Here is a 27,439-nt window from a genome sequence, read left to right on the forward strand (position 1 = left end):
GCCGGGATGCGGACCGGGGCTGGGGTCTTGGGCGCAAGGCCGCATCCGTGATGTGGGACCGTGGCCGGTACCCTGGGCTTAAGGCTGCATCCGAGATACGGCGACTGGGGTCGGGGTCATGGGTTCAAGGCCGGAGCCGGGTCCTAGATTCAAGTCTGGATCCCGGATGCGGGACTGGGTGCGGGGTCTTGGGTTCAAGGCCGGACCGAGTGTCGGAATTCGATTCCCAGAGCCTGGAATCGAGGCCGAGGGTGGAGTGGTCTAGGCCGTGGTGCGGCACTCCGGCGGTGGTCCTGAGTTTAAAAAAGGGAGCGGGATGCTGGGCTGGGGCCCGGGTCGTGGATTCGAACCTGGGCGGGACAGCCTAGGCCAGGATGAAGGGCGCGCCCGCAGGCGCTTCTTCTCGAGGCCGGGTCCCCGCGGGAACAAAAGCCGAGCTCTGCCCTCCCGACCGCGCCTTCCTGCGGGGTGTGGGACCCGGCAGGGCCGCGCGGGGAGCGGCCGCGGGGCGGGTCTCCCGGATACAGCGATCACCCCTGCCGGGTGCGGGCCTGCAGCCTACCGCGCTTCCCGGCTCCCCTGGTTCCCGGCGTTCCCGGCCCCAGGCGCCCTCGAATGAATGGGCGCCGCGTCCGGCCGCCGCGACAAGATGGCGATGCCCGCCTTTGTCAGCTAGGACCGCGCCGGCCGCCACCGGGGCTGAAAACAAAGGCCGGCCCTGGCAGCTGCGGCCGGGGCAGGAGAAAAAGCGCCGGGGTCCTAGGTTTGCCTGGACGCCACTGTGCGGGGAGGGGGCGTTCTGCCCAGAGCCCTCACCGGGTGGGCTAGCTTTTCCGTGTCTCCACAGCCTCGGTTTCTCCTGGGGAAACTGCAGCTTGGCTTTTGACCTTTTGATACATTTGAACATTTTTTTTTTTCCGGTTTTTTCAAACGTCACGTTTAGCATCCCCAAGTAGCATCCCTGTATGTGCCTAGTTCGTCTTTACAGCGGTTATGTCAGAATTTTTATTTTGAGAGGAGAATTAGTGGAATTTATAATAAAATATATTAACGGGGCTTGTGTGTAAATATTGAAATTACAGGTAACTCGTAGTGTTTGTTTGGTAGTAATAGTTCTTTTGTTATGTTTCAGTCTGATAGCAGCAATCAAGCATTTTTGTGTGGCTAAGTAGCCAGTGAGATTGACTATTAACTAAGAAAATCTTTCATGATTAGCAAATAAATAGCAGTGTTAATCTTGTGAAAAGTTCCCCTTCACTATCAGTTTCTAAATAGTTTTGGGTTTGTTTTGTTTTGTTTTTAATCGGTCTTTATTTGAAAATAAGGTTTTTAGTTCTCATGCTAAAATCTCTTCTGGATTCTTCTAGAAGGTACTTCATACTGCAAAAAGAAAATGAAGGAGCAGTTCCCTTTCTCCTGTCTTACACTGGGTGTTTGGCCACGGATGGAAGTGTTGAAGAGAGGCTTGAGGCACTAGACAACAGAACTAGGTTCTGGCTTGATTTGGCTTAAGGGTGACAGACTTTTCTGACAGACCTGTATAAGAATGTAGTGCAGCTGGGAAGGCTAGGATTGCTGTGAGGAGGCTAGACTGTAGGTCTAGGGTCCTGCCTGCATTTTGTTTCATTGCTACAGTGTGTAATCTTTCTTAGAAGATGAGAGGCTGGAAAGTCAAAAGTAGGTTATCTGAGACTGTGCTCATACCTGCTGCCTGGCTCCTGGGCGTACAGATGCCCAGAGTCAGGATGGTGTTTCATCTGCTGGATCCTTGCAAGGATCTTTTTATGCAGGAGATTGATTGAACATGCAGCTTTGACAGTCTTCCATGAACTGATTCACAGGACACAAACAGTTCTTCTATAGCACCTGAGCTGACATCAAAGCTAGGTTTATTTCATCAGAATAGAGCAGAGTGTCCCCTAAGCACACTTTTTAAAAAGGCTTCTCTTTGTTTGATAGCCTCAGTTATGTCTAATTTAGGGGGATAGGGAACCAGGTGAATTTCCTTAGATTTAGAAGGTTGCAGAACAAACCAGATGTGGTAGGATGCCCTCTAATCCCAGAACTCTGGATGCTGAGGCAAGAAAACCAATGCAATTTGGAGTAGCCTGGGCTATCTACTGATTGTCTTGTCTAAAGACTCCCTTTCCCTAAAGTCAGTGTAATAGTATTCTCTCTCTCTCTCTCTCTCTCTCTCTCTCTCTCTCTCTCTCTCTCTCTCTCTCTCTCAAGAGTAGAAACTTTTCACATCTACTAGTAAGGCTGATTTCAGTTTATCCAGGTGGATTTATACTGATATTGGAGAAACAGGCTGACTTAGAGAAGGTAATTAATCTCTCACAAGAAGCGGTGCACAGACATACTGAAGCTTTGTTAGTTTCACTTAGTTAAAAAAAAATACTGGGCTGGGGGTTTAGGTACTCAGTGCCAAGCCTGAGGACCTAAGTTAGATGGGGGGGGGGGGGGGTGGGAGGAGGGGAGAGTGCACTCCTGCAAGGCATCCTCCACTCATGCACATGCACTAAGGAAGTGTAATTTAAGAAAATCTCATATTCATTGGTATTATTGGAAAAGTTAACAGCTCTAAAATGTAGCCTTGAGAAAGCCCTTGAGTTTTCAGGGCTCTTTCGACTCACCTACTATCAGTTGGCTATGTGGCCAGTGCTCACTATACTTTGTTTTACCAGTGTAGTATCTGCAGTTATTAGTTTGTTCATTGGATTGTTTTTCTCTGCCTAAGAGATTTGGCTCCTGTCAGTCACTAAATTGGATTAAATTCTTTATGTGGGCTTTGGTTTTAGCATTAGTGGATTGGTAATAGATATTCTCAGTTCTATTATCTGGGCTTGACCATATGGTATGCCTTTCCCCACCTCCCTTTAGTTTTTTAAAGACCGTTTGACTCTGTAACCCATGCTGTCCTGGTATTCACTATAGTCCATGCTGGCCTCTAACCCCTTGTGATCCTTCTTCCTCAGCCTCCTAAGTGCTAGTATTCATGAGTGAACCGTTATGCCCAGCTTTGTGCCATGTTATTTTTAAGCTACTTATCGTAAGTCTCATAAGACATGGGACAAAATTTTTAGACTATTAAGGGTTTTTTTAACTTTTAAAATGTGTATGAGTGTTTTGCCTGCATGTATGTGTGTACACCTATGAGTGCTTGGTTCCAGTAGAGACCAAAAGGCTGAGAAGTGTTACAGATGGTTGTGAGCCACAATGTGGGAAGTGGGAATAAAACCCAAGTCCTCTATAAGAGCAACAAGTGCCCTTGATGGCTGAGCCAGCTCTCCAGCTCTTTTTCTTAATTTTTATTTTATTTTGTTTTGAGACAGTCTTTCTACATAGCCATAGCTGTCCTGGATCTCACTCTGTAGACCAGGCTGGCCTCAAACTCACAGAGATTGCCTGGCTCTGCCTCCTAAGCACTGGGATCAAATTTGTGCGCCACCACCGCCTGGCTCTTCTTAATTCTTAACCTTGACTTAAATTCTGATTTTAGGAGTTGATATGTACCTGTAATCTCAGCACTTCAGAAGTGGAGGCAGGATCAGGAGTTCAAGGCCATTAGCTACTCAATGAGTGAGGCCAGACTAGGCTACAGGAAACCGTTTGAATAATTCCAGGTTTGCATTTGGGTGTTTGTTTTGTTTTTAAAGACAGGGCTCAGGCCAGTCTTGAACTACTCAAGGGATCCTCATTCTTAAGCTTTCCCAAGTGCTGGTATTACATTCTCCCCAGAACTATGTTTGTTGTTAAGGATATTCATAGAAATTATGAAGTAGAAGTTGAGTTAAATGGTTGGTTTAGTGATCATTGAACAAGAGGAGAAAAGAACAGATTTAAATTAAGACAGTATTTACAAAACTAAAATGTTTAGTAGTGATAGGAAAATGGTTCTATGATATTGTGTGGATGTATATGTGAAGAGAGGATGTAGCATGTTAACTGTTCTGGAATAAAAATTTTAAAGCTTGCCGGGCGGTGGTGGCGCACGCCTTTAATCCCAGCACTCGGGAGGCAGAGCCAGGCGGATCTCTGTGAGTTCGAGGCCAGCCTGGGCTACCAAGTGAGTCCCAGGAAAGGCGCAAAGCTACACAGAGAAACCCTGTCTCGAAAAACCAAAAAAAAAAAAAAAAAAAAAAAATTTTAAAGCTTGAATTTTGTTGCATAACTAACTTCAGAAATGCAGACTGTAGACATTGGAGTTGGTCACTGGGTAAGAGGACTACGGATTGCTCTTTAACCTTGTGCAGTACTGACTTTAGGAGCCCTGCTGATTCCCTGACGCTATTGCTGCCTTCCAATGACAGAAAAACTTTCTCTTTTATTAGAACACAGTTGCCTTTTCTTTTTTTAAAGACTTAATCATAGTAACAATATTTAGTGATTTGTCTTCTTTGGTGGAGGGGGGATGGACTGTTTTTGAGACAGGATTTCTCTCTGTAGTCCTGGGACTCATTCTATAGACCAGGCTGGCCTCAAACTCAGAGATCCACCTGCCTCTGCCTCCTGAGTGCTGGGGTTAAAGGTGTGCACCACCATGCCTAGTTTAATTATTTGTCTTCTTAAGTCAGAATTTTTTGTTTTTGTTTTGTTTTTGAGACAGGGTTTCTCTATGTAGCTTTGCGCCTTTGCTGGAACTTACTCTGTAGCCCAGGTTGGCTTCAAAGTGATTTGTCTTCTTAAGTCAGAATTTTTGTTGTTGTTTTATTTTTTGGTTTTCTCTCTCTCTCTCTCTCTCTCTCTCTCTCTCTCTCTCTCTCTCTCTCTCTCTCTCTCTCTTTCTCTCCAGAGCTGAGGACCGAACCCAGGGCCTTTCTCTTCTTAGGCAAGAGATCTACCACTGAGCTAAATCCCCAGCCCTGTTTTTTTGGGTTTTTTTTTTGAGACATGGTTTCTCTGTGTAACAGACCAGACTGGCCTCTGCCTCTCAAGTGCTGGGATTAAAGTAGTATCCTGCCGCAACCACCTGGCCTTAAATCAGAATTTTGAGAGAGCCATTTTTAAAATATCTCCGATTTAAAAGACTTGAGATTACACAATATGGTTCTAAGCATTATTTAGTTGAGTCTATTCTGCTATTGATAAAAAGATTATTACAAGATAATATCTATTAGTCCCAAGTTTTATAATGTATCTTATCAAGAGGGGAGAGATTGTATATATTACCTCATAAGACTGTTAGAGTGAGAACAGTCAGCATGGGTGAAACATGGTTATTAAACTGTAGATAGTTGTGTGTGATTGTCTTATAACTCAACAGCCCTGTGGGGTTGTAAAATACAGTCCCTACAAGAAATATAGATGCTTATTTGCTCATCCACTTGTCTGTTAGTTGGTATTCTCTTTCCTTTATGTTGTTTATTTAATATTTCTTTTCTTGTTTTTGGTTTTTCAAGACAGGGTTCCTCTGTCTTGGCACTTGCTTTGTAGACCAGGCTGGCCTTGAACTCACAGAGATTCATCTGCTTCTGTCTCCCAAGTGCTGGTATTAAAGGCGTGTACAGCATGCCTGGCATATTTAATATTTCAGATGCTTACTCAGCACCTTTTCCAAGTCCTGAGGACAATGTGTGGGAGTCTGACCAGCAGGAACAATGGAGGTCAGCGGTTCTCAGGGATACCTAAACAGTTCTAGAGCTTAGTGAAGTCTCTGAAATAAGCTTGAGGTATGGGGCAGAAGAGAAGAGATGGTGTGTTTTTTATGCAACAATCAGCAGCTGCACACCATTACCCACTTTGTCTTCAGCACTGGAGCAGTGTCTGGCACATAATAAACACTCAATAATTACTTATCGGGGCTGGAGAGAGATGGCTTAGTGTTTAAGAGCACTGACTGCTCTTCCAAAGGACCTGGGTTCAATTCCCAGCACCCACATGGCAGTTCACAACTGTCTGTAACTCCAGTTCTAAGAGACCAGGGGACCCTCACACAGACATACAGACAAAATGCCAATGCACATAAAATAAAAAATAAAAAAAATTAATTACTTATCTGTGGCCAGAAATTCCCCCAGGGAGAAGTAGATAAATAAAGAGCAGTCTTGGGGTGGTGGGGGTGTGAACTTTCATGTAGAGGGCTCCAACAGGCCTTTGAAGGATTTGAGTAGGTTGACTAGATGGGGACCACGCTTAAACCTGGAGCATTCTCAGAACAGGGAGGGAGGAGGCTGGCTGGGGTTTCAGCTTGGACAGATGGAGAAGATGAGTAAAGCTGGTGATCAAGAAGGAGCCCTAGGATTTTGTGGGGGTGGGGTACTAGGTCTAGGTCTGTCCTGGGGGGCCAGATAATAATAATTTTGGTTTGTGCATGCTGGGATGATGGCTACTCCATCTTCACTTTCTGCTTCACAGGCACATAACAGTTCTTGAACAATCTCTTGCTTTGTGAAGACCCTCCCAAGTGTTTACAGAGTTCATTCTCTCCTAAGGAGCCTCTCTTCACAGGGCATTCCTGAACCTCAGGTTTCATAGCTTGATGTTGAGCTTCCCACTAGTTCTAAACTTCAGGAAGAAAGATACTCAACTTCACTGAAATGTCACTAGCCCCTGAAAAGGTACACAATAGATATTTGTTGACTCAGTGACTTATTTTTATATGACTGAGGCTCTAGAAGAGATGGAGGCCTTTGGGGGTTATTAGCATTTTGATTGTGATTAGATCCTTGGGATCAGTGCTAACTCTGACCTTTGAATCTTAAAGTATAATCCATAAACTCTTAGCAGCAGTTCTTGAAACCCTTTTTAGGAATTCTTAGGTTAAAGCTACTTGTAATCATATAAATATTTTATTTGACTTACTGCTGTGTTGGATTTGTACTGTAAAACTGCTAACTACTTAACACAGATCAAGGCTGTGGTACAAATTAGTCATTTTCACAGCATTCAGGTTAATTACTGGGCATAGTAGCACAGGTCTTTAACTTCAGACTCAGGAGGCAGAGGCAGGCAGATCTCTCAGTTTGCAGCAAGCCTGTATTCGTAGTGAGATCCAGGCCAACCAAGGCTTTAAAAAATCATTAATCCTTCACATTTATTTCTTGTTTTTTTGAAACAAACTGTCTTGCTATCAGGCTGGCCTCTTATTGGCTAGGCATGGTGGCACATGGTGGTTTGATTCTCAGCACCCACATGGAAGCTCATAATCATCTGTAACTCCAGTTCTGGGCATCTTCATCTGGTCTCTGAGGGCATGCATATGGTACATAGACATACATGCAGACAAAACATCCATATACATGAAATAAAATATGTATTTTTTTAAATAGAAGTTTTCGAACAAAAATAGGGATTTTTGTTCCTGCTAGCATGACAGACAGTATCCAGTATTTAAAGGGGTGGTTTTGTGTGTGTGTGTGTGTGTGTGTGTGTGTGTGTGTGTGTGTGTGTGTGTGTGTTAGTTACTGGAATGAAACCCCAGGTCTCATGTATGCTAGCAAGTGTTCTACCACAAAGGTACATATTTTTAGCCCTGAGGTAGTGTACCTTGCTTATGAGATTAGAGGATAGTGCTAGTGAAATGGTTTTTGTTAATTATGAAACTTGTCTACATTTGAAATATCTCCTTATATCAGTGAACTTTCACTTCCCAAATGACCTGAACATGATGCTATGAAATCACAGATGGATAAAAAATCCATTCAGAGCATAAAATGGAATAAAATGATTTGATGAAACTTCTTGAAAAATTGTCAGTTTCAGATTCCGCATTAGAACTACTCTTTAAGAAACTGACCACTTGGGGACATAGTGTGCCTCAAATAAGAGATGCCCTGCCTCAAAAACAAGGTTGGAGCTCATGAAATGCCTTAGCAGGTGAAGACACTATGCAAGCTTGATAATAGAGTTCTGTCCTCAGGACCTGTGTAGAGGCAAATGGAGAGAAATGACTTGACGAAGTTATCCTCTAGCCTCCACAGGCATGCTATGGCACATAAGCCCCCCTCCTCCATCAAAATTGTTTTGTTTTTTTTGTTTTTTTTTTTTTTTTTGGTTTTTTCGAGACAGGGTTTCTCTGTGTAGCTTTGCGCCTTTCCTGGAGCTCACTTGGTAGCCCAGGCTGGCCTCGAACTCACAGAGATCCGCCTGGCTCTGCCTCCCGAGTGCTGGGATTAAAGGCGTGCGCCACCACGCCCGGCTTCAAAATTGTTTAAAAACAGAACACCCACAAAGTGTAAGGAGAGAACAAGCCAATAAAGTCATTCTCTGATATATGTGTGCATACACATGTACACACTAATAATTAGAAAAGAAGAAGGAATTGACCATTTGAGCTGGTAGTATACTCTGGCAGTGTTTGCCTCTCTGTGGGAGCCCTGGGCTCCATCCCACCACTACAGTCAATGAACCAAAGATCTACCTGTCCATTGAGTTTTGGTTTAGTCTTAAAGAATATTCATCTATTTAACAAAATAGTAAAAAGCCTTTTCCAACAACCAGTGAGAGGCTGGTTTTCTTTTCTTTTTTTCTTTACTTTTTTGAGACAGAGTTTCTCTGTGTAGCCCTTGCAGTTCTGGAACTGGCTCTGTAGAAGATATGCCTGTGTCTGCCTCCCAAGTCTGAGATTAAAGGCATGGGCCACTATGCCTGGCTTTTTAAAATTGATAGGTATCTAAATACCACATACCATTGGAAGCCAGAGGAAGGGTATTGGGTCTCCTAGAGCTGGAGTTTTTTTCCTTCATAAAAAATGTTATTTTGGGGGGTTGGGGATTTAGCTCAGTGGTAGAGTGCTCCCATGGGTTCGGTCTTTAGCTCTGAAAAAAAGAAAAAAAAATGTTATTTTTGATAACATGTTTTCCAAGTGATTTAATACACATACGTTTGGGAGGAATGGGCTTTGCAGTGTGTATGGAGAACATTTGGGGATGCTCCATGTGTGGAGGCCAGAAGTTGACTTGGGGTATCACTAATGCTCTCCTTAGTTGTATATGTTTTTTAATGGAACTTAATACTTATTTTTAATTTTAATTATGTGTGTTTGTGCGCATATGTATGTGGGTACCCTCAGAAGTTAGAAGAGGGTGTCAGATGCGCTGGAGCTGAAGTTACAGGCAGTTGTGAGCTAACCACTGTGAACTGAACCAGGGTCCTCTGGAATAGCAATATGTGCTCCTAACCACCGAGCCATCTCTCCAGACCATCCTCAATTTTCAGACAAGTTTTTGACTGCAAGTTGAACCCAGAAGACCTGTGGGATCTGTGCCCTCATCCCCCAAGCCCTACTTTACACAGAGGTTATTGGCACATACTGACAAGTCCTGCTTTTTTTTCTTCTCTTCTTCTTCCTTTTTCTTTCTTCCTTCTTGAGACAGAGTTTCTCTGTGTAGCCTTGGGTGTCTTGAAACTCACTCTGTAGACTAGGCTGGCCTTGAAGAACTCAGATCCATTGGGCTGCTTCTGCCCTCCAAGTTCGGATTAAAGGCATGCTCCACCACTGCCCGGCAAGTCTCGCTTTTTTTTTTTTTTTTAAGATTTATTTTTACTTATGTGTATGTAGGGGGAGGGCAGTCAGAAGAGTGTCAGGGCCTCTGAAACTGGAGTTACAGGTGTTTGTGAGCCACCATGTGGGTGCTGGGAATTGAACCTCAGGACCTCTGGAAGGGCAGTCAGTGCTCTTAACCACAGAGCCACTGTCCGACTCGCAAGTCTTGCTTTTTATGTGGATTCTGGAGATTCAAACTCGTGATTACTTAGCACTCAATTTACCCAATGAACCATCTTCTGATTTAACATTTAAAAATTTTGCAGTCTTGAACTACAAAGATGGCATAGTGAATAAAGCTACTTACTTTTGAGTCTGAGTTTAATCCTTGGGACCTACATAGTAGAATAAGAGAACTAACTCATGCAAGTTACCCTGACTTCCAGGAGCTCCTTACTCCCCCCAAATTTAAATTAATAAAAAATTTTAAAATCTTAATTTTAATTTCTGAATATAGTAAATACCAGTTAATCTACCAAAGCCTCTGGGATCCTGAATGATTGATTGAAAGTGGAAAAGGAGAGAGTGGAGGTCCTTTGCTTGCAGTCAGGCATCCTGTCTTAATGTCTTGTCTCTAGCCTCGTGTACATGCAGTAATGTATTTTATGGGGGGGGGGGGCGGAAGGGAAGGACCTAGACTTTCTTTGAGGTCTGTCCTGAGGGTAGGTATGGGGAAATAGAAGGACAGCACCAGATGACGAGTAGAGGAATAGTAGCTCATAGAACCCAGAGGTGAAAAGAGCCACTGTCGATGGAACCCTTCTGAGAATGCAAGGAATAATCAGAAGTGACACTTGAGGTGAAGAGTGGGGAACAGATGGAGCTTGTGGCAGTAAAGGAGACTTCTGAGGGCCTGCAAGTGATAGTGAGAAGGTTAGATGTTTGCTGTGCTTGGATGGGAGTACTTAAGGTGGCTGGCTACATAGGGAAAAGATAGAAGATACCTTTCCCTCCTTCCTTCCTTTTTTTTTTTTTTTTTTTTTTTTTTTTTTTTTTTTTTTTGAGACAGGGCCCCACTATGTAGCCCTAGCTGGCCTTGGACTTAAAAAGGTCTGCCAACCTGTTTTCCCAATATTGGGATTAAAAGATTTTGCTACCACTTCCAAACAGTTGTGTTTTCTGTTCCTTGTAGTTCACTTGTCCATCTGTTGAACATCTTTGTTCTCCCCATTCTCATAGGCATGGTGAGGATTAAATGAGATGGAGCACCAGGCCTGGTGGCTCTTGCCTTTAATCCTCACACTGGGGAGGCAGAGGTAGGGGGATCTCTGAGTTCAAGGCCAGCCTGGTCTACATAGCAAGTTCCAGGATGGCCCAGGCTGCATAGAGAGACTATCTCTCAAAATAAAAATAAATAAATAAACGTGGTGGAATAAATGAAATGTCAGCTTCAGTGGACACTATGGGAGTGTCTTACTTCTTTGCCCCTTCTTTCATGCTTTCATGAGCTGCTTCCCTAGGCCCTGCTGGTCTTTGGGTTCTATTGTAACAACCACAAACTTACTCTCAAAGTTTTGGAGGATAGAAGTCTGAAATCAAGATGCAGGCAGGGGTATGGGCCTCCTCCTGCAGGTGTCAGGGGAGAGTCCTGTTAAGCATATACCAGCTTTGCCATTGAGAAGCTCCCTTTGCTCTCGTGGTTGTCAGCTATGTAATGTAATAACTTGTGGATACATTGTTTCAGTTTTCTGCCCCCTTTTCATAGGGCTGTCAAAACTCTGCAACTGCTTTCCTTAGAAGGATATAGCCATTTGGTTAAGGCCTACTCTAAGTGTGTGGTTTCATATTAGTTTGCCTGATTACACCTGGAAAAGACCTCTTTCCAAATAAGGTCATAGTTCCAGGTAGACATGAGTTTGGCAGATGCTGCTCAACTCTAGCTATTTCTTCATCCTTTGAGTTACTTCTCCTTGTGTTTCTAGCTTACGTTCTCTTGTGTACTTACTTGCTTTCTTTCAAAGTCAGTAGTACTGGGGATGGAACTCATGATCTGTCCTATGTTGGACAGTGCTCTGCCACCAAGCTATATCTCCAGTCCTCTTTCCCTCTTTCTGTTTTATATCCTGCTCAATAATAGAACTTTTAGCTGGATGTGGTGGCACATGCCTTTAATACCAGCATTCAGGAAGCAGAGGCAGGCCTGGCTTACATAGTGAATTTGAAACATTGTCTTAAAAAAAATCAATAATAGAGGAAATGAGCTTTTGATCATTTGAAATAGATCTAGTATGACTGAAAAACTAGATAGTTTGTTTGTTTTGTTTTTCCTTTTGTTTTTGGAGACAGGTCTTTCTGTAGCCCTGGCTATCTTGGAATTTACTATGTAGATCAGCCTGGCCCCAAACTCACAGAGATTCTTCTGTCTCTTCCTCTAGAGTGTTGTGCCACCAAGCTCAGGTAGGCTCCTTAATGTTATTTAATTTTTATAAAATGAGGACTTTTTGTTTCTTTTGTTTTTGCCTTATGTGGTCAGTAATTGCCATTTTGGGCAGTAAAATAGTATGAACTTGGGAAATTGTGTTCACAAATTAGATTTAACAGCCTTTGCATATTTAAAGTTAGGAACTGCTGTTGACATTGTTTAAACCTTGGAACATTTGTCAAATTTAGTAAATTTCTATTTTAAATTGAAGTAGTTTGTAAGCTGGACATAGTAGCTTACACCTATAATCCTAATACTTGAGAGACTAAGGTAGAAGGGAGGTCACTGGAAGGTCTGGACTACAATGTGAGACTGGAGGTGGGGGAGAGAGAAAAAAGGAGTTGGGTCCTTGAAAGATGACTCTGTGGTTAAGAGCACTGACTGCTCCTGCAGAGGACCTGGGTTTGATTCCCAGAACCTACAAGGCGGCTCACAACCATCAGTAAGTAACTTGAAGCACGATCCTAATTAGTCTTCTCGATTGAAACCCAGAGTCAGATATTAGGGTGAAAGCTGAAAGATCAGAGAAGCAAAGCAGCAGCTACTCGAGACTTTACCTCTACAAATCCTCACACCGAATGGGGGCCCCAGATCCTGTCTCCACCTCCCCAGTTGTGCTGGGATCAAAGGCATGAGCCTCCCAAGTGCTGGAATTAAAGGCATGAGCCACCACAGCTTGACCCTATGGTTAACTAGTGGCTAGCTCTGCCTCTAATCTCCAGGCAAGCTTTGTTTGTCAGAACACAAACAAAATGTCATACAACAGTAACTCCAGTCCCAGGAGACCCAGTGCCCTCTTCTGACCTCCAAAGGCACTAGACATACATGTAGTACACATGGCAAAACCCCCATATACATAAAGTAATAATAAAGACCAGTTTGTATTCAGAATTAGGGTTTTGCTGGTCCAGTTCACTTTGAGATATTTTAACTTGAACAAGTACATGGTTCCTAAACTCTGCCCTTAAAAGCATCTTGATTTTGCTAGTTTTAGCAGACTACATCTCATGTAGCCTTTGGTATTCCCTATTATCTAGAGTTGAGGTTCTGCTAGGGGGCAGCTGTCAAACCCAGGGTTTGTGGGAAACAAGCACTGTGCCATTGAACTACACCCCTAGCTCAAGAGGGAGGGACCTAGATTCTGTCCTCTATGCTGAAAAACAAAAAAATATGAAAAGTTTTAAAAGTGTGTGTGTGTGTGTGTGTGTGTGTGTGTGTGTGTGTGTGTGTGTAGAAGTGTGGGAGGTCAGAGGACAGCTTGCAGGAGTCAGTTCTATCATGATAGAAGTCAGTTACTTCTATCATGTAGGTATCAGGGATTAAATTCAAGTTGTTGATATTGGCAGCTAGCAACCTTAACTACTAAGCCATCTTATTGGTCCTATTTTAAAATTTTTTGAACCTTGGGACATATGACAGCAGCATTGTAAGAATTGCATGCTTATATCTTCCTAAATTGAGTATAAGTGGGTTTAAAGTTGTGTGTATGTCAACCAGTTATAAAAGTCGTCAGATGTTTTTGTAGTGGGCAGTTGGAGGCTAATTGGGTCATCCTTAAGAAGCAGGAAAAAAAAAAAAAAAAAAAAGGACCTGGCTACATGATGAATAACTGATTAGACAGTAGATTTCTTTACTCCTCCTTTCCTAGCTGCTATTTATGTGGCTGAGGGTTCTAGGGTTCAGTGGGGAAAGGCAAGGACTACGTGAAAAGCCTTGGCAAGCTCTGCACCTGAGCTCCTGCACCACCCTTTCCTGTGGGGGTCAGAGAATTCTTCTGTAATTATGTTTTTTGGCCTGAATGTTTAACTGAAACAAGCTTTACAATGCTTTATGGTAAAATTCTGCTTTGGTTTTGTTGTAGAAGTCAGTAATTTAGGTTAATAAATGGCTAGATAAAGTGGAGAGCAGTATACTGGTCCTGCCTTGGGTCTTCTGATGTGCTCTTTTATGACTAGCTATTTTTTAATAGAACTTAGAGATTTTTAAATTTTCATTCATTCATTCATTTTAGGTTCTTAGGAAAGGGAAGTAGTCTAATGCCATTGTTTTCATGGTTAGGCGTTTCTTCAGCTTCTGTGGTGGCTTTGTTTTGTGAAAGGATTTTCCTGGGTTGCCTAGGCTGGTCCTGAGGCCTTGGGCTTAACTGATGTCCCTGAATAGCTGTGAGTATGTTTGCCATGCTTGCTGTCTTGCCTGCTGTATATTCATAAAAAGTTACATTCCTAGCCAGACAGTAGGGAGGCAGAGATCTCTGAGTTCTCTGCCAGCCTGGTCTACAGAATGAGTTCCAGGACAGCAAGGGCAGAGAGATCTTGTCTGGACAACCCCCCCCTCCAAAAAAAAAGTTACATTCCTGTTTATCCTGTGAAATGTTACTTTGTGGAGGTCTGAGGAGGTATCAAGGAACATTTTTGTCTTTCTGTCTGTCTCTCTTTAATTTGCCAAGCTCACTATAGTTAGAAAAAAGGGGGAAATAGTCAGTTTGGGAGGAGCACAACAGTGTGTTTGTGAGTTTTTGTTTGTTTCTGAGACTGGGTTTCTCTGTAGCTTTGGCTGCCCTGGAACTCTGTAGAACAGGCTGGCTTTGAACTCACGGAGATCTGCCTGCTTCTGCCTCTTGAGTGCTGTGATAACTCCAATGCCCAGCATGTTTTTAAGATAATCAAAATTCTCAAAGACCACATGTAGTAAGCTGGGTCTGGGAACATACCCTTGTAATCAACATTGAAAAAATGGAGGTGCCAGGAGGCTCTGGAGTTCAGGGGTATCTGGGGTTAAATAGTGAGACTTTGTCTCTAAAACCAAGTAGCTCTATGAGCAAATTATGCAATTATGTGTATCTTAAACTTTTTTTGAGATGGGGTCTTAGCTATTCTAATCTAGCCTTGTTCATAACCAAGGATGACTTTGAACTTCTGGTTCTACTCTACTCCTATGTGCTTATGTTACAGATGTGGGCTACTGTACCTTGTTTATGTGGTGTTGTGGACTGAATCGAGCAGTTTGTGCGTACTGGACAACCACTGTTCTGAGGTACATCAGCCCTGTAGGAGAGAATAAATGCCATGTAAGCCTGAGATACTACATTTGTCCACAGATCTTTTTCTTAGTCTCATCCCAGGACAGAAGCTTGGCCTGGGCATCAACCCTACCTACCTCTCTGATCCCAAGTACCCTGTCTCTAAATTTTTTATTTTATTTTTGAGACTGTGTCTTGCTAAGTTACCTAGACTGGCCTTGGAGTGAGGATCCTCCTGAATCATCTTTGTAAGGGCTGAGATTACTGGCATGTGGCTGTTGCCCATTTATTTTTATTTACTTCTTGAGACTGTGTCTCTTGTAGCCTAGGCTGGCCTGCTAGAATGCCTCATCTTCCTGCCTCTACTTCCTAGTACTTGAGGATTACAAGTGTATGTAACTATACACCCAGCTTCAAGTTATCTGTTTTGTTTTTCAGATTTATTTTACATGTATGAGTGTTGTTTTACATGTTGACCTGTGTGTATGTATATGCACCATGTGAGTACAGTGCCCGCTTGGGCCAGAAGAGGACACCAGATCCCTTGGAACTGAAGTTAAAAACCATTGTTAGCTCACATGTGGGTGCTGAGATACAAACCATCCCTTCTGTCCCAAGCTGTGTTTTTAATTAATGTGTAATACTTTGTGCTGCAGAAAAATTTGCAGGAGAAACTCTGGAAATGCTGTTCAACGTGTGCAGTGCACACACAGGCTGAGCCAGGGTAAGGCTCCTGCCTCCTGTTGGCTCCAGCTCCCTGTCACTAGGTGTAAGAAATGGCCATCTTGTGTGTTTGGCAGCTTTGTTTGTACTCAGCTCAGTATGGTTAAAATTCTGCCATATTCACTTCTGGTATTATTTGTGGAAGTCTCTAAGGGGGTGATTCCTGGGTACTCACTGAACTCTCCTAGTTTCTTTCTCTAGACTTACTAGTTCCACTTCCAAAAAGGTGAAGTACTTTATACTTGTAGGCAATAAATGGGAGAAACTGAGAATTCACATTTAAGCTATGGCAAAGTCTCCTGATTGGCCTCTGAAAGCTGTACATCTCTCAACCAAACCATTCCTTTATCTCAAGAAGTAGCAGTCAGGGAGTTTTTTTTTTTTGTTTTGTTTTGTGTGTGTTTTTTTTTGTTTTTTTTGTTTTTTTTTGAGACAGGGTTTCTCTGTGTAGCTTTGCGCCTTTCATGGAACTCATTTTGTAGACCAGGCTGGCCTCAAATTCACAGAGGTCCGCCTGCCTCTGCCTCTCCAGTGCTGGGAATAAAGGTGAGCGCCACCACTGCCTGGCTTGCAGTCAGGGATTCTTAGTCTGTAGTTCTAAGACTGAGACAGGAGGATTATGAGTGCAAGGCCAGCCTGGACTAATTAACCAGAGTACCTAAAAAACAGACAAAAATGAACCCCACACTCCCTGAAATGTGATTACTTCATGAAACAGTGAAAATTCACACAAATTTTCCTCCATGATACTTGTATGTGTGTGTAGCTGGAGTTTTCTCCAGTCCTGCCTGTCCACGGTCAGGACAAATTTCTCTCACCCGCCGGTCCCGCAACCACTTAGACCTAACCAAGTAAACACACAGAGACTTATATACAAACTGTATGGCCGCAGCAGGCTTTTTGTTATCTAGTTCTTATATCTTAAATTAACCCGTTTCTATTAGTTTATAAGTTGCCATGTTGCTTGTGGCTTACTGTACCTTAAATCTCACTTTTCATGGTGGCGGCTGGTAGTGTCTCTCTTCCTCAGCCTTCCTGTTCCCAGAATTCTCTTCTCTGCTTGTCCCAACTATACGTCCTGCCTGGCTACTGGCCAATCAGTGATTTATTTATTAACCAATCAGAGCAACACATTTAACATACGGAATATCCCATAGCATGTGTGTGTAAGTATGTGTACGTTGAGACATGTGTCTTGATATATATATATATATCCCATGCTAGTCTTGAACTTGGAATCCTCCTGTCTGTATGTGGTTTTTGGCATTTTTAAGGGCATAGGTCAGTAGTCCTGTAGAAGGACCCAGTAACTCTCACTGGATTTTTTTACAGTATGATCCAGGTTTTGCATTTTGAGCAAAATACCACAGAAGTGTGCCTCTGGGTTTCTCTGGTGAGTGTCTTTAATGATGTTCTCAATGCTTGGAAGGTCTGCCACACTTGGCTGCTGGTTCTATTTCCCCCCTGTGTCTCCTCACTTTTCTTTCTTGCTCCATTTTCTTTCATCCCTAGTTCTACTTTTGCCTAGAAGTACCTTTCAATCAGCAGGTATAGAGGTCCTGCTGGGTTTTGTTAATTAGGAAGACAGTCTCTGTTAAGAATGTATGACACATTTCCCAGCTTTGCTGTCCTTAACTGAAAAGAAGGAAAGGGAGATGAGCCAGGTTGTTCCCCACCCCCTTTTGACTCATTTCATCTTTTTCTCCCTGTTTGCCCTGATTTTTCTTTCCATTGTCTTTTCTCCTACCTTGTACTTAGTCTTGTTGGTTTATCTCTGAGGTCCGGGTTTACGTTTTGATGGAAAGGTTCCCAAATTCACGGTGATACTGAATATCTCTTGATTCCCAGTGCTGTGGCCCAACACAACTTTAAATCTCCTATAATTCATTTTAAGATCCAAACATCTGGGCTGGAGAGATGACACAGAGGTTAAGAGCACTGGATGTTCAAACATTCCAGAGGCCCTGAGTTCAATTCCCAGCAAATACATGTTGGCTCACATCTATCTATAATGAGATCTGGTGCCCTCTTCTGGAGTGCAGAATACATGCAGGCAGAACACTGTATATAATAAATACATCTTAAAAAAAATTCGAACAACTTGAGCATGTTGTCTAACAAACTCAGTGGCTATTTGAAAAATAATACTCAATGAATAATTTTAATCATTCTTTATTAGCTATTAATTAGTGGACTGTACAACTGCCCAAATTTAAGAATCAGATCTAACTCTACCCACCTCATTTCCTGTGCCATGCTGATGTTTATACAACGCTTGCTTTTTTTTTTTTTTTTTTTTTTTCAATTAAAGCAGCCATCTCAGGCCCAGCTGTTAGGATGTGATGTCATCAAGAAGATATAGCTAGTGTGGAGGAGCTTGGTGCTCCTCTCTTGTCAGTCACCTACAAGCTTCCCTCATTACTTTCCTCAGTGTACTGTGAGTTTATTCAATATTCTGAATACCATTTAGTTTGGGAGCTGAGATTATTGCTTGATTTTTTTTTTTTTTGTCTGTCTGTCTGTCTGTTTTTGAGGCAAGGTCTTACTATGTATCTCTAACTGGCATGGAACTCATGGTCCTCATTCTGTAGTCTAAACTGGCCTTGAACTCAAGGTATCCACTGGCCTCTGCCTCCTGAGTGCTGGTATTAAAGGCATGTACTACCACACCTGACTTGTTCTGTTTTGTTTTTAACATTTGTGTGCTTGCATGCATAAGTACACCACTATGTATGTAGGTCAGAGAATAGTTTACAGGAGTTGGTTTTTTCATTGCATTGTAGATTACAGGTATCAAACTCAGGTATTCAGGCTTGATAGCAAATCTCATTTGTTGAGCTTTTCCCCAAGCCCAAAAGTAAGTTTATTGAGTACTCTGCAAGGGCAGTAACACAGTTCCGTTTATCTACAGTTTCACTGACAAGTGAACTGGAAAAAATAAGTTATGGGTGCAGGAGAGATGGCTCAGCAATTAAGAGCTGCTCTTCTAGAGGCCCCAGTTTTGATTCCCAGCAGTCACATGGTCACTCATAACCATCTCTATAACTCAAGTCCTACTGGATCTGTAGCCCTCTTCTGGCTTCTGTGGGCAACAGGCACACATGTGATGCACAAACACATACACAAAGACACACACACACACACACACACACACACACACACACACACACACACACGCACACACGTACACAGGCAAAACACTCATACATGTAAATAATTCTTAAAAACTTTTTGTCAGAGTAATAAGGGACTATCTGCACTAGATGTCCTTAAATCTGACCATGTCTTCCCTTCCTCTTTTTGAAAAAGGGTCTTGTGTACCCTGAGCTGGCCTAATGTTCAGTCTTCCCACCTCAGGTCCACCTCTTGCTGCTTTTGACAGAATAAGCAAGAGTCTTACCATGTAGTCTGAGCCAGCCTTGAACTTGCTGTGATCTTCCTATCAGTGCTTCCTGAGACCTCAGTTATAGATATGTGCTACTAGTGGCTTAGAAATCACTTTGTTTGGAGAATTGCATTATTACCTGATGATGTGTTTTGAATCTATGTCTGGTGCTTTATGACTCATTTCTCTAGTTGGATGGTGCAGAATGAAAAGATGTTGCTTACATAACTTACAGCCTGTGTTGCAGAATCCTATGGTTGCTTGACCTATTTGTGCCTCCTTCCCTGTTATCCTTCCCATTCCATTGCTTGCCCTGGGGACAGTAAGTGAATGAGTTAGCACAGACCTTTCCTAAAGACAGACTGATAGGTGGTGGTGATTGTGGTGGAGGATGGAAGATGATAGGCCTTGTTGCACAGTGGACCAGATACCATTGTTCAGTTACTACAGAAGGCAATGGAAGGACTTGAGAAAAAGTTTCCAGAAGTGATAGGGGTCTATACAAACAGCTTGTCTATCCTTTTTCCTTCCTTCCTTTATGATTTTTTAAAAATTTGTTTTTGTGTGTGTGTGTGTGTGTGTGTGTGTGTGTGTGTGTGTGTGTACACACCATGGACATTCCTGGTGCCTACTAAGACTAGAAGAGGCTGTTGGAGCCCCTGGGAACTAGAGTTACAGGAGGTTGATTGTAACCCACTTGATGTGGGTGCTGAGAACTGAACCCAGGTCCTTTGCAAGAGCTGAAAGTGCTCTTAACTGCTGAGCCATCTTTCCAGTCACCTGGCTCTTAATTTTTGCTTTCCTACATGTGTTTCCTGTCCTGGGGCTTTTCATAATCCCTGTCTCCCTTCTTCCTGTAAGAGTGTTAGTTAGACCAGGTGAACACTGAGGGGGAAGGGGGAATTTGAGAAGGCATCAGCAATCATTTAATTTTTTGCTTCTAGATTTAACCATTTCCTTAAAGATATAGTTAATATCCAACTTTTTTTTTCTTTTTTAAAAATAATTGATTTATTTTATGTGCATTGGTGTTTTGCCTGTGGGTACGTCTGTGTGAGAGTCCCCTGGAACTGGAGTTACAGACAGTTGTGAGCTAGCTGTCTGCCATGTGCTAGGAATTGAACCCCGGGTCCTCTGGAAGAGCAGTCAGTTCTTCTAGCTCTCCAGGTCTTGATTTTTTTTTTTTTTTTTTTTTTTTTAGTTTTTCAAGACAGGGTTTCTCCCTGTAATTTTGGTTCCTGTCCTAGATCTTGCTCTGTAGACCAGGCTAGCCTCAAACTCACAGAGATCCACCTGGCTCTGCCTCCCGAGTACTGGGATTAAAGATGTGTGCCACTGCCGCCTGGCAACTTTTTAAAACAATTTTGAGACCAAAAAAAAAAAAAAGACAATAATTATGTTTAACTAGTGAAAACATACAAGTTCTGCCCATATACTTAGCTTTCCATGTTCCTCTACCTTAGGAAGGTTCAGTGCATGCTGTTTTAAAAGAAAAATTGCTGTTGTCAAGATTTTTAGTTTTTTTTTTTTTCTTCTTTTTTCTTTTTTTTTTTTTTTGGTTTTTCGAGACAGGGTTTCTCTTTGTAGCTTTGCGCCTTTCCTGGAACTCGCTTTGGAGACCAGGCTGGCCTCGAGCTCACAGAGATCCGCCTGCCTCTGCCTCCCAAGTGCTAGGATTAAAGGCGTGCGCCACCACCCGGCGATTTTTAGTTTTTTTATTTCATTGTGTCACCATACAGCATTGGATGAGATTAGAAGGAAGCAAAAAGTTCATGAAAGTAAAAAGACCCTAATAGGCATATAATGAGCTACCACTCTGTGCCAAGCATGCAGTGAGAACTTGATCTTATTCTTGTTATGAGGTGTGTTTTACCTCATTCCTTATTGATAAGTAACTTAGAGTGTTTATTTCTTATAGCTTGACTTCCTTATATTCAGTCTGCTTCTTGGCAAATTCTTTTGTTTGTTTATTTATTTCTTCATTTGTTTGTTTTTCAAGGTGAGGTTTCTCTGTAACAACTCTGACTGTTGTGGAACTGTAGACAGCGATGCCCTCAAACTGACAGAGCTCTACCTGCCTCTGCCCTCCGAGTGCTGGGACTACAGATGTGTGCCACTACCACCAGTTCTTGGAAAATTCTAAATTAATGGTTCTTTGGAGAATTTGATATTAAATTTTGCTTGTTTCTTTCTTTATTTGAGAGAGACAGGATTTCTCTGTGTAGACCATGCTGTCCCCAAACTCAAAGATCTGTCTTTCTCTCTTTATTCCCAGGCTAGGATTAGTGATGTTGACTATGAGCTGGGTGGTGGTATTCCTCTTTTTTTGTGGTACAGGAAAATAGAACCCAGGACTTCTTGCACCCTACCACTTAGCCATGGCCCTAGTCCTTCCCCCTTTCATGACTAATCCTTTTTTGTACAAACAATTTGAATTTAAGAGAGGGAGGGTATTTTAGGAATAAAGAAAATAAAATTAGTTTCCTTCTGACATATAGAAATGGCAATACATGTTGACATTTAAAGAAAGTAGGAGATCAGTCTCCCTCCTTCCCTCCTCTTTCTCCCCACTTCCTTCTCTCTTTCCTCCTCTCTTTCCCTCTCCCCCATCCGTCCCTCTCCCCTCCCTCCTTTCTCCCTTTCTCCCTCTCTCCTTTCCCATACCTCCTTGGGAGCTGGTTCTCTTCTATCATGTGTGTCAGGAGATCAGCACATCTGAATGCTCTTCTCTGGCTGTTTTCGAATGACCTTCATCTTTCCGCCCTCCCATCCCACCCAGTTCTATTTTTCCTTCACGGTGAAAAGCACCTGACATCATTTACTTTTTAACCCCTTGATGGTAACCAAGTACTCGGCTTTCAAAGCAAAGGACTTGGAGGAGAAAGACATGGCTCTTGCCCAGCACTTGTAAATAGTTGTTGAGTGAGTGAATAAAGACCACACCTGTGAGCCTTGGTTATAGAGGCCATGATACTATTAATGTTTTTATTAGTAGCTTAATGTTTCCATCCTGTTTTTTGTACTGTGATCTAAGTATAACTATGTATGTACTCAAGTTTTAAGGATATATTTGTTTTGTTTTGTTTTTTTTCCAGCCCTGTACTGGTACCCTGGCACAAGATCAGGACCAAAATGAGTTTTTGTCACACAGAAAAGCTACTAGTCCCAAGTAGCCCGAGGCATACATGGCTTCTTTCATTTTTGCTTTCTTTGAGTTTTCTATTGAAATTCAGCACTCATAAAAGCCTAGCATAGTGGTATGTGTTTATAACCCAGTGCTGGGGACAACAAAGCTGTTGGTCCTGCTGTGGGATGTCCTGTATGTTGTGAATAAATAAAACGCTGATTGGCCAGTAGCCAGGCAGGAAGTATAGGATAGGCAGGACAAACAGGAGAGAGGCTGGGAGGTGGAAGTCAGGAGGAGACTGCCAGCCTGACATCCAGAGAGCATCACATAAAGGCAGCAGGTAAAGCCACGGAACACGTGGTGATATATAGATTAACAGAAATGGTCTCAGTATAAGAGTAAGAGCCAGACAATGGTAGGCCTGAGCTAATGGCCGAGCAGTTTAAATAATATGAGCGTCTGTATGTTTATTTTATAAGTGGGCTACAGGACTGCTGGGGCTTGGTAGGACCCGGAGAGAAAAACTCTAACTACAGTCCCCCATCTTTTGTTGAGATTATCCAATGAGAAAAAAAAAATCTTGATTTCACATTTTAATGGGAAATCAACCTGTAAAGAGCTTCTTGAGAGCATTCGATTTCAAGATTGAGAAAAATTAAGTGACATATACACATACAATATTTAAAACTTAAAGCCTCAATATGTGCTACAGTGTATGTGTACTTAAAAGTTAATCATATTTATATTTAATACTGTTAAATTAGCTCTACAGAGTCAAAACAGGACCAGTTGATTTTATTTAGAATCTTGAAATGGTATCGATCTTTGGAATTTAACCTAGTATAACCATGGGAATGTACCACTTTGTAATTGGGCTCCTTGACTAAGGGAGCATAGTGCATTCATGACCACTCTATGGCTTCGTATCCACTGCACTACCTTCTGTTACATGCTGGACTTGGCTCCTGGATTGGTGAGTTGTCTTAACAGATGGCTCATCTGATAAAGGTGCTTGCCACCAAACCTGAGGACATGATTTTGATTCCTAGGACTCAACTAATTTTGAATGCAAAATGGACTCCCACAAGTGGTCCTCTGGTCCCTATACATGTGCCATGGGTATATTTGTGTCATGTCCCCCCCACCCCCCCACCCCCCTGTGAGTGTGCACACACATATAATAAATGTAATAGAAACTTTTTTTTTTTTTTTTTTTTGGTTTATTGAGACAGGGTTTCTTTCTCTGTGTAGCTTTGCGCCTTTCCTGGAACTCGCTTTGGAGACCAGGCTGGCCTCGAACTCACAGAGATCTGCCTGCCTCTGCCTCCTGAGTGCTGGGATTAAAGGCGTGCGCCACCACCGCCCAGCCTAGAAACTTTTAGAGGACTGGATAGATGGATGACTCAATTGTTAAGAATACTTGGTGCACCCATATTAGGCAGCTCACAACTGGTGCTGTAACTCCAGTTACAAGGGATCCAGTGCCCTCTGTGGGCAGCCGCATTCACTGTACATACCCACATACTCATACACATAAATTAAAAAAATTTAAATCCAAACGTTTTTAGAAGTGGTATGTGCAGTGCTGATACCATTTAAAAAAAAAAAAACAGAAAACCATTGAACACAGCCTGGCCTGGTGAACTTAGTCTTTGTTTTGCGTTTTTGTTTGAGAGAGGGTTTCTCTGTGTAGCCCCAGCTGCCCTGGACTCACTCTGTAAACCAGGCTGGCCCGGAACTCAGCAATTGACCTGCCTCTGCCTAGGATTAAAGTCATTTGCCACCACCACTACCCAGCTTGCATTTGGTTTTTGTAGTGTAATTTGCCTTGGTGGAATCATTTTATACACACACACACACACACACACACACACACACACACTAAATTCTTTTAAATAAAAGTTGAACTATTGTGTATATCAAATACCAGCATTTAAGAGACAGCGAGAGAGAGTGTCAGAAAGGAAGAGGATGTGTGGATTGGGCATGTGCTGGTCCTTCCTTCTCATGGGAAGGGGTGATCTGAAAGGTTTACACTGCAGCGTGCTTAGACTGGTGCATCCACAGAAGCCAGAGTATACATTCATAGCAGGCTGCTGCCTATCTAAATAGCTGTGTTGTCCAGTAGATGATTATCAGAATACTTTAAAAGTTCTGTTACTAAATTTCCTTGTACAATTGGTGACATATTTGTATTTACTCACAAATATGTGATTTGATAGTTACCTATTTAAATTTTAACTAGAAATTGTTCTGTACTTTTCTTTTTTGATGTTAGAGATGGAATCCAGGGCCTCCTTATGTATACTATACTAAATATGTACTACTGAACCACACTTCAGCCATTTTAACCTTTGAAATTTATAGCTTCTATTTCTAGTTTCCATATTGGGCTACTTTGTAGAAAGGAAAGCTAGTGTCTCATTATGTGTTCATGCCAGTTGGCATTGCCACATGTGTATCAAGCAGCAGTGGCTAGCTATTAGCTCGCTCAGTCTATACATCCTCCCTTGCTGAGAGTAGTCTTTTCTTCTGCCTATCTGTCTGGCACTTTGGCTCCTAGTTCTGTGTTGGTTTCTATGGACCATGGGAAGCAGGTTCAGGCTATCAGTGTTGTCAGTACCTAGGCATCTATGATGTATCTACCCCACCTTTCCACTGTACCACAGACTAGATGGTGTAGCTGTGTGAGAGCATGTTGGATATTGGCTTTAGTTTTATTAAATTCTGGTTTTCTTAGTTTTTTTTTTTTTTTTTTTTTTTTTTTTTAAGGTGTTTCCGGTTTGTCCTTAACTTTCTGTAGCACCAGGAGTCTTGTCCTAAGTTCTGATTCCTACGGGCTGGTTAATCCATGGAAGAAACTGCAGTTGGATCTTATTTTTAACCCCAAATAAATGGAGACAACTCACATGACTTGAAACTGAGCTATCAGGACAGTTAAGCAGCCCCTTTCTCCACTGTATCCTAGCATGACCACAGGAGCTGGAGATGGTGAAGGTACACAGTAGTTACCTTGTGTCATAGTAGTTATCCAGTGTCTTCTCAGAGAGCTTGAACCCCCAGGGAGCCTTAGTGTTTCAGATAGAGCAAATTGTGATTTATTATCCCTTTATCTTTTACTATGAAAAAGTGCCTAGGAAGATCTTTGTGTAGAGATTGGGATAATTATGGCCCATTATAGTCTAATTCTTACTTGGGACGGCAGCTAGGCTAGTTGTGCTGCTGTAACAGACAATAAAAGCTGGGGTCTACTGTATGCCTGTCAGTTGCTGGACAACTTACCCTCTCCCCAAAATAATTTCACCTTAAATAAACCAGGATGTCTTAGGGTTTCTAGTGCTGTGAAGAGACACTGTGACCATGGCAACTCTAACCAAAGAAAACATTTAAATTGGGGCTGGCTTAAGGTTTCACAGGTTTATTAGTCTTTTATCATCATGGTGGGGCATGGTGGTATACAGGCAGACATGATGCTGGAGGAGCTGAGAGGTCTACATCTTGGTACACAGGCAGCAAAAGCAACTGGGTGTAGCTTGAGCATATGAGACCCCAAAGCCCACCTCCACAGTGACACACTTCCTCCAACAAGGCCACACCTCCTAATAGTGCCGCTCCCTATGGGCCAAGCATTCAAATGCATGAGTCTGTGGGAGTCATTCCTATTCAAACCACCACACAGGGTAAGCTGAGTATGGTGCTACACACCTTTAATTCCAGCACCCAGGAGGCAGAAGCAGGCAGACCTCTGCGACTTCGAGGCCAGCCTGGTCTATATATCAAGTTACATGTCATGCAGAACTACATAGTGAGACCCTATCTCAAAAACAGAGCAAAACAAAATGTTTTTAAAAAAATTAAATATTTTGGGCAGTGGCAGCACACGCCTTTAATCCCAGCACTCAGGAGGTAGAGGCAGGTGGATCTCTGTGAGTTTGAGGCCTGAGTGGTCTACAAAGCGAGTTCCAGGACAGCCAGGGCTGTTATACAGAGAAACCCTGTCTCAAAACTAAAAACAAAACAAACAAGGAAAAAAAAAATCAGGGTGCCAGGTTGAGACCCTTCTTTAGACTAAGAGAATTTTTTTTTAAAAAAAAATATTTATTATATGTACAGTGTTTTTGCCTGCATGCCAGATCTCATTACAGATGGTTGTGAACCACTATGTGGTTGCTGGGAATTGAACTCAGGACCTGTGCAATAGCAGCCAGTGCTCTTAATTACTGAGCCATCTCTCCAGCCCCTAGAATAAGAGAATTTGATGGTTCCTCAGACATATACTCATAGGACCTTTTCAGAGAGGATTTGTGGAGGTGGATGGAGCTTGCTTTTACTGATTAACTTGTGTTCCCTAACTTCTACTTCAACACCCACCTTTTCTTTTTGGGGGTGGAATTCATATAATAGAAAATTAAAGCATTTTAAGGAGAATGATTCAGTAGCACTCAGTATATTCACATTGTTGTGAAACTACCTCCTCTACCTAGGTATATATTCTTATCACCCCAAAAGAAGCCCCTGTACCCAGTAAAATCTCACTCTTGATTGAGGGAAGTCTAGGATTAAGTCAGTATTTATTAACAGGTAATATCAGTACAGTACACTCACGACACAAAAGAAGCTGCCTGTCATCACTGATTCAGCTGTTGCTGCCTCTCTTGGGAAGGTCACCAAGCCATGGCTTCAGCAAGTCTTCCACAGAGCGAATATGCATGCCTTGCCTTATATTCCTGTCCCCAGGTCACTTACTCTCTAATATAAACTCCACCCCTGGGCCAAGCCACCCCTTACTATTGGTTATCAGACTGAATGGCAGGATTCCCTCAACAACTCTTCATACATGGCCCTGTGCAACTCCTGCAATTTTGTCTCTGGATTTGCCTATTTGGGGTATGTCGTAAGTAGAATCATCTACTGTGTACATGGCTGTATGTATTTTAGGTAGGTAGGTAGGTCAGGGCAACTTTTGGGAGTTGGTTTTCTCCTACCTGATGGTGGCTTTCAGGGATTGAACTCAGGTCATTGGGATTGGCAGCAAGTTTTGTTACCCACTGAGCCATCTTGCCAGGCCCTGTCTGTCTGTTTTGTTTACTGTTTCTGTAGTTTTTTTTTAGTGTGTGTGTGTGTGTGTGTGTGTGTGTGTGTGTGTGTGTGTGTGTGTGTGTGTGTGTGTGTGTTTCGAGGCAGGATCTTACTATGTAGACCAGGCTGAGCTTGAAGTCAGATCTGAGTGCTGTATTTTGATTAAAGGCATGTATCATCATACCTGCTCTTCACTT

The 27,439-nt window shown here is 42.5% G+C and overlaps 2 protein-coding genes across 9 annotated transcripts in view; both read left to right on the forward strand.

Moving 5' to 3' along the window:
* The window catches only part of Gnb1 (G protein subunit beta 1), a 78,425-nt gene that overhangs the window by 11,720 nt on the left and 39,266 nt on the right, over nucleotides 1-27,439 (forward strand). The window contains exon 2 of one of the 8 annotated variants that reach the window (XM_076565875.1): nucleotides 14,861-14,942. The exons of 6 other annotated variants lie outside the window; for them this stretch is intronic. The gene's annotated coding sequence lies outside the window, so the exon portion shown is untranslated. Of the gene's footprint in view, nucleotides 1-14,860; nucleotides 14,943-16,982; nucleotides 17,045-27,439 lie in introns of those variants that run through there. One more of the 8 variants, XM_076565876.1, reaches the window with a different exon arrangement.
* Nucleotides 266-27,049, forward strand: LOC143272081 (uncharacterized). The gene is made up of 2 exons (XM_076565886.1): nucleotides 266-763; nucleotides 26,901-27,049. The coding sequence occupies exons 1-2, from the start codon at nucleotides 375-377 to the stop codon at nucleotides 26,914-26,916; spliced, it is 405 nt and encodes a 134-aa protein (XP_076422001.1). The 5' UTR covers nucleotides 266-374; the 3' UTR covers nucleotides 26,917-27,049.

Source organism: Peromyscus maniculatus, chromosome 2, assembly GCF_049852395.1.
Source record: "Peromyscus maniculatus bairdii isolate BWxNUB_F1_BW_parent chromosome 2, HU_Pman_BW_mat_3.1, whole genome shotgun sequence".
In the NCBI taxonomy this organism is placed as follows: domain Eukaryota; kingdom Metazoa; phylum Chordata; class Mammalia; order Rodentia; family Cricetidae; genus Peromyscus; species Peromyscus maniculatus.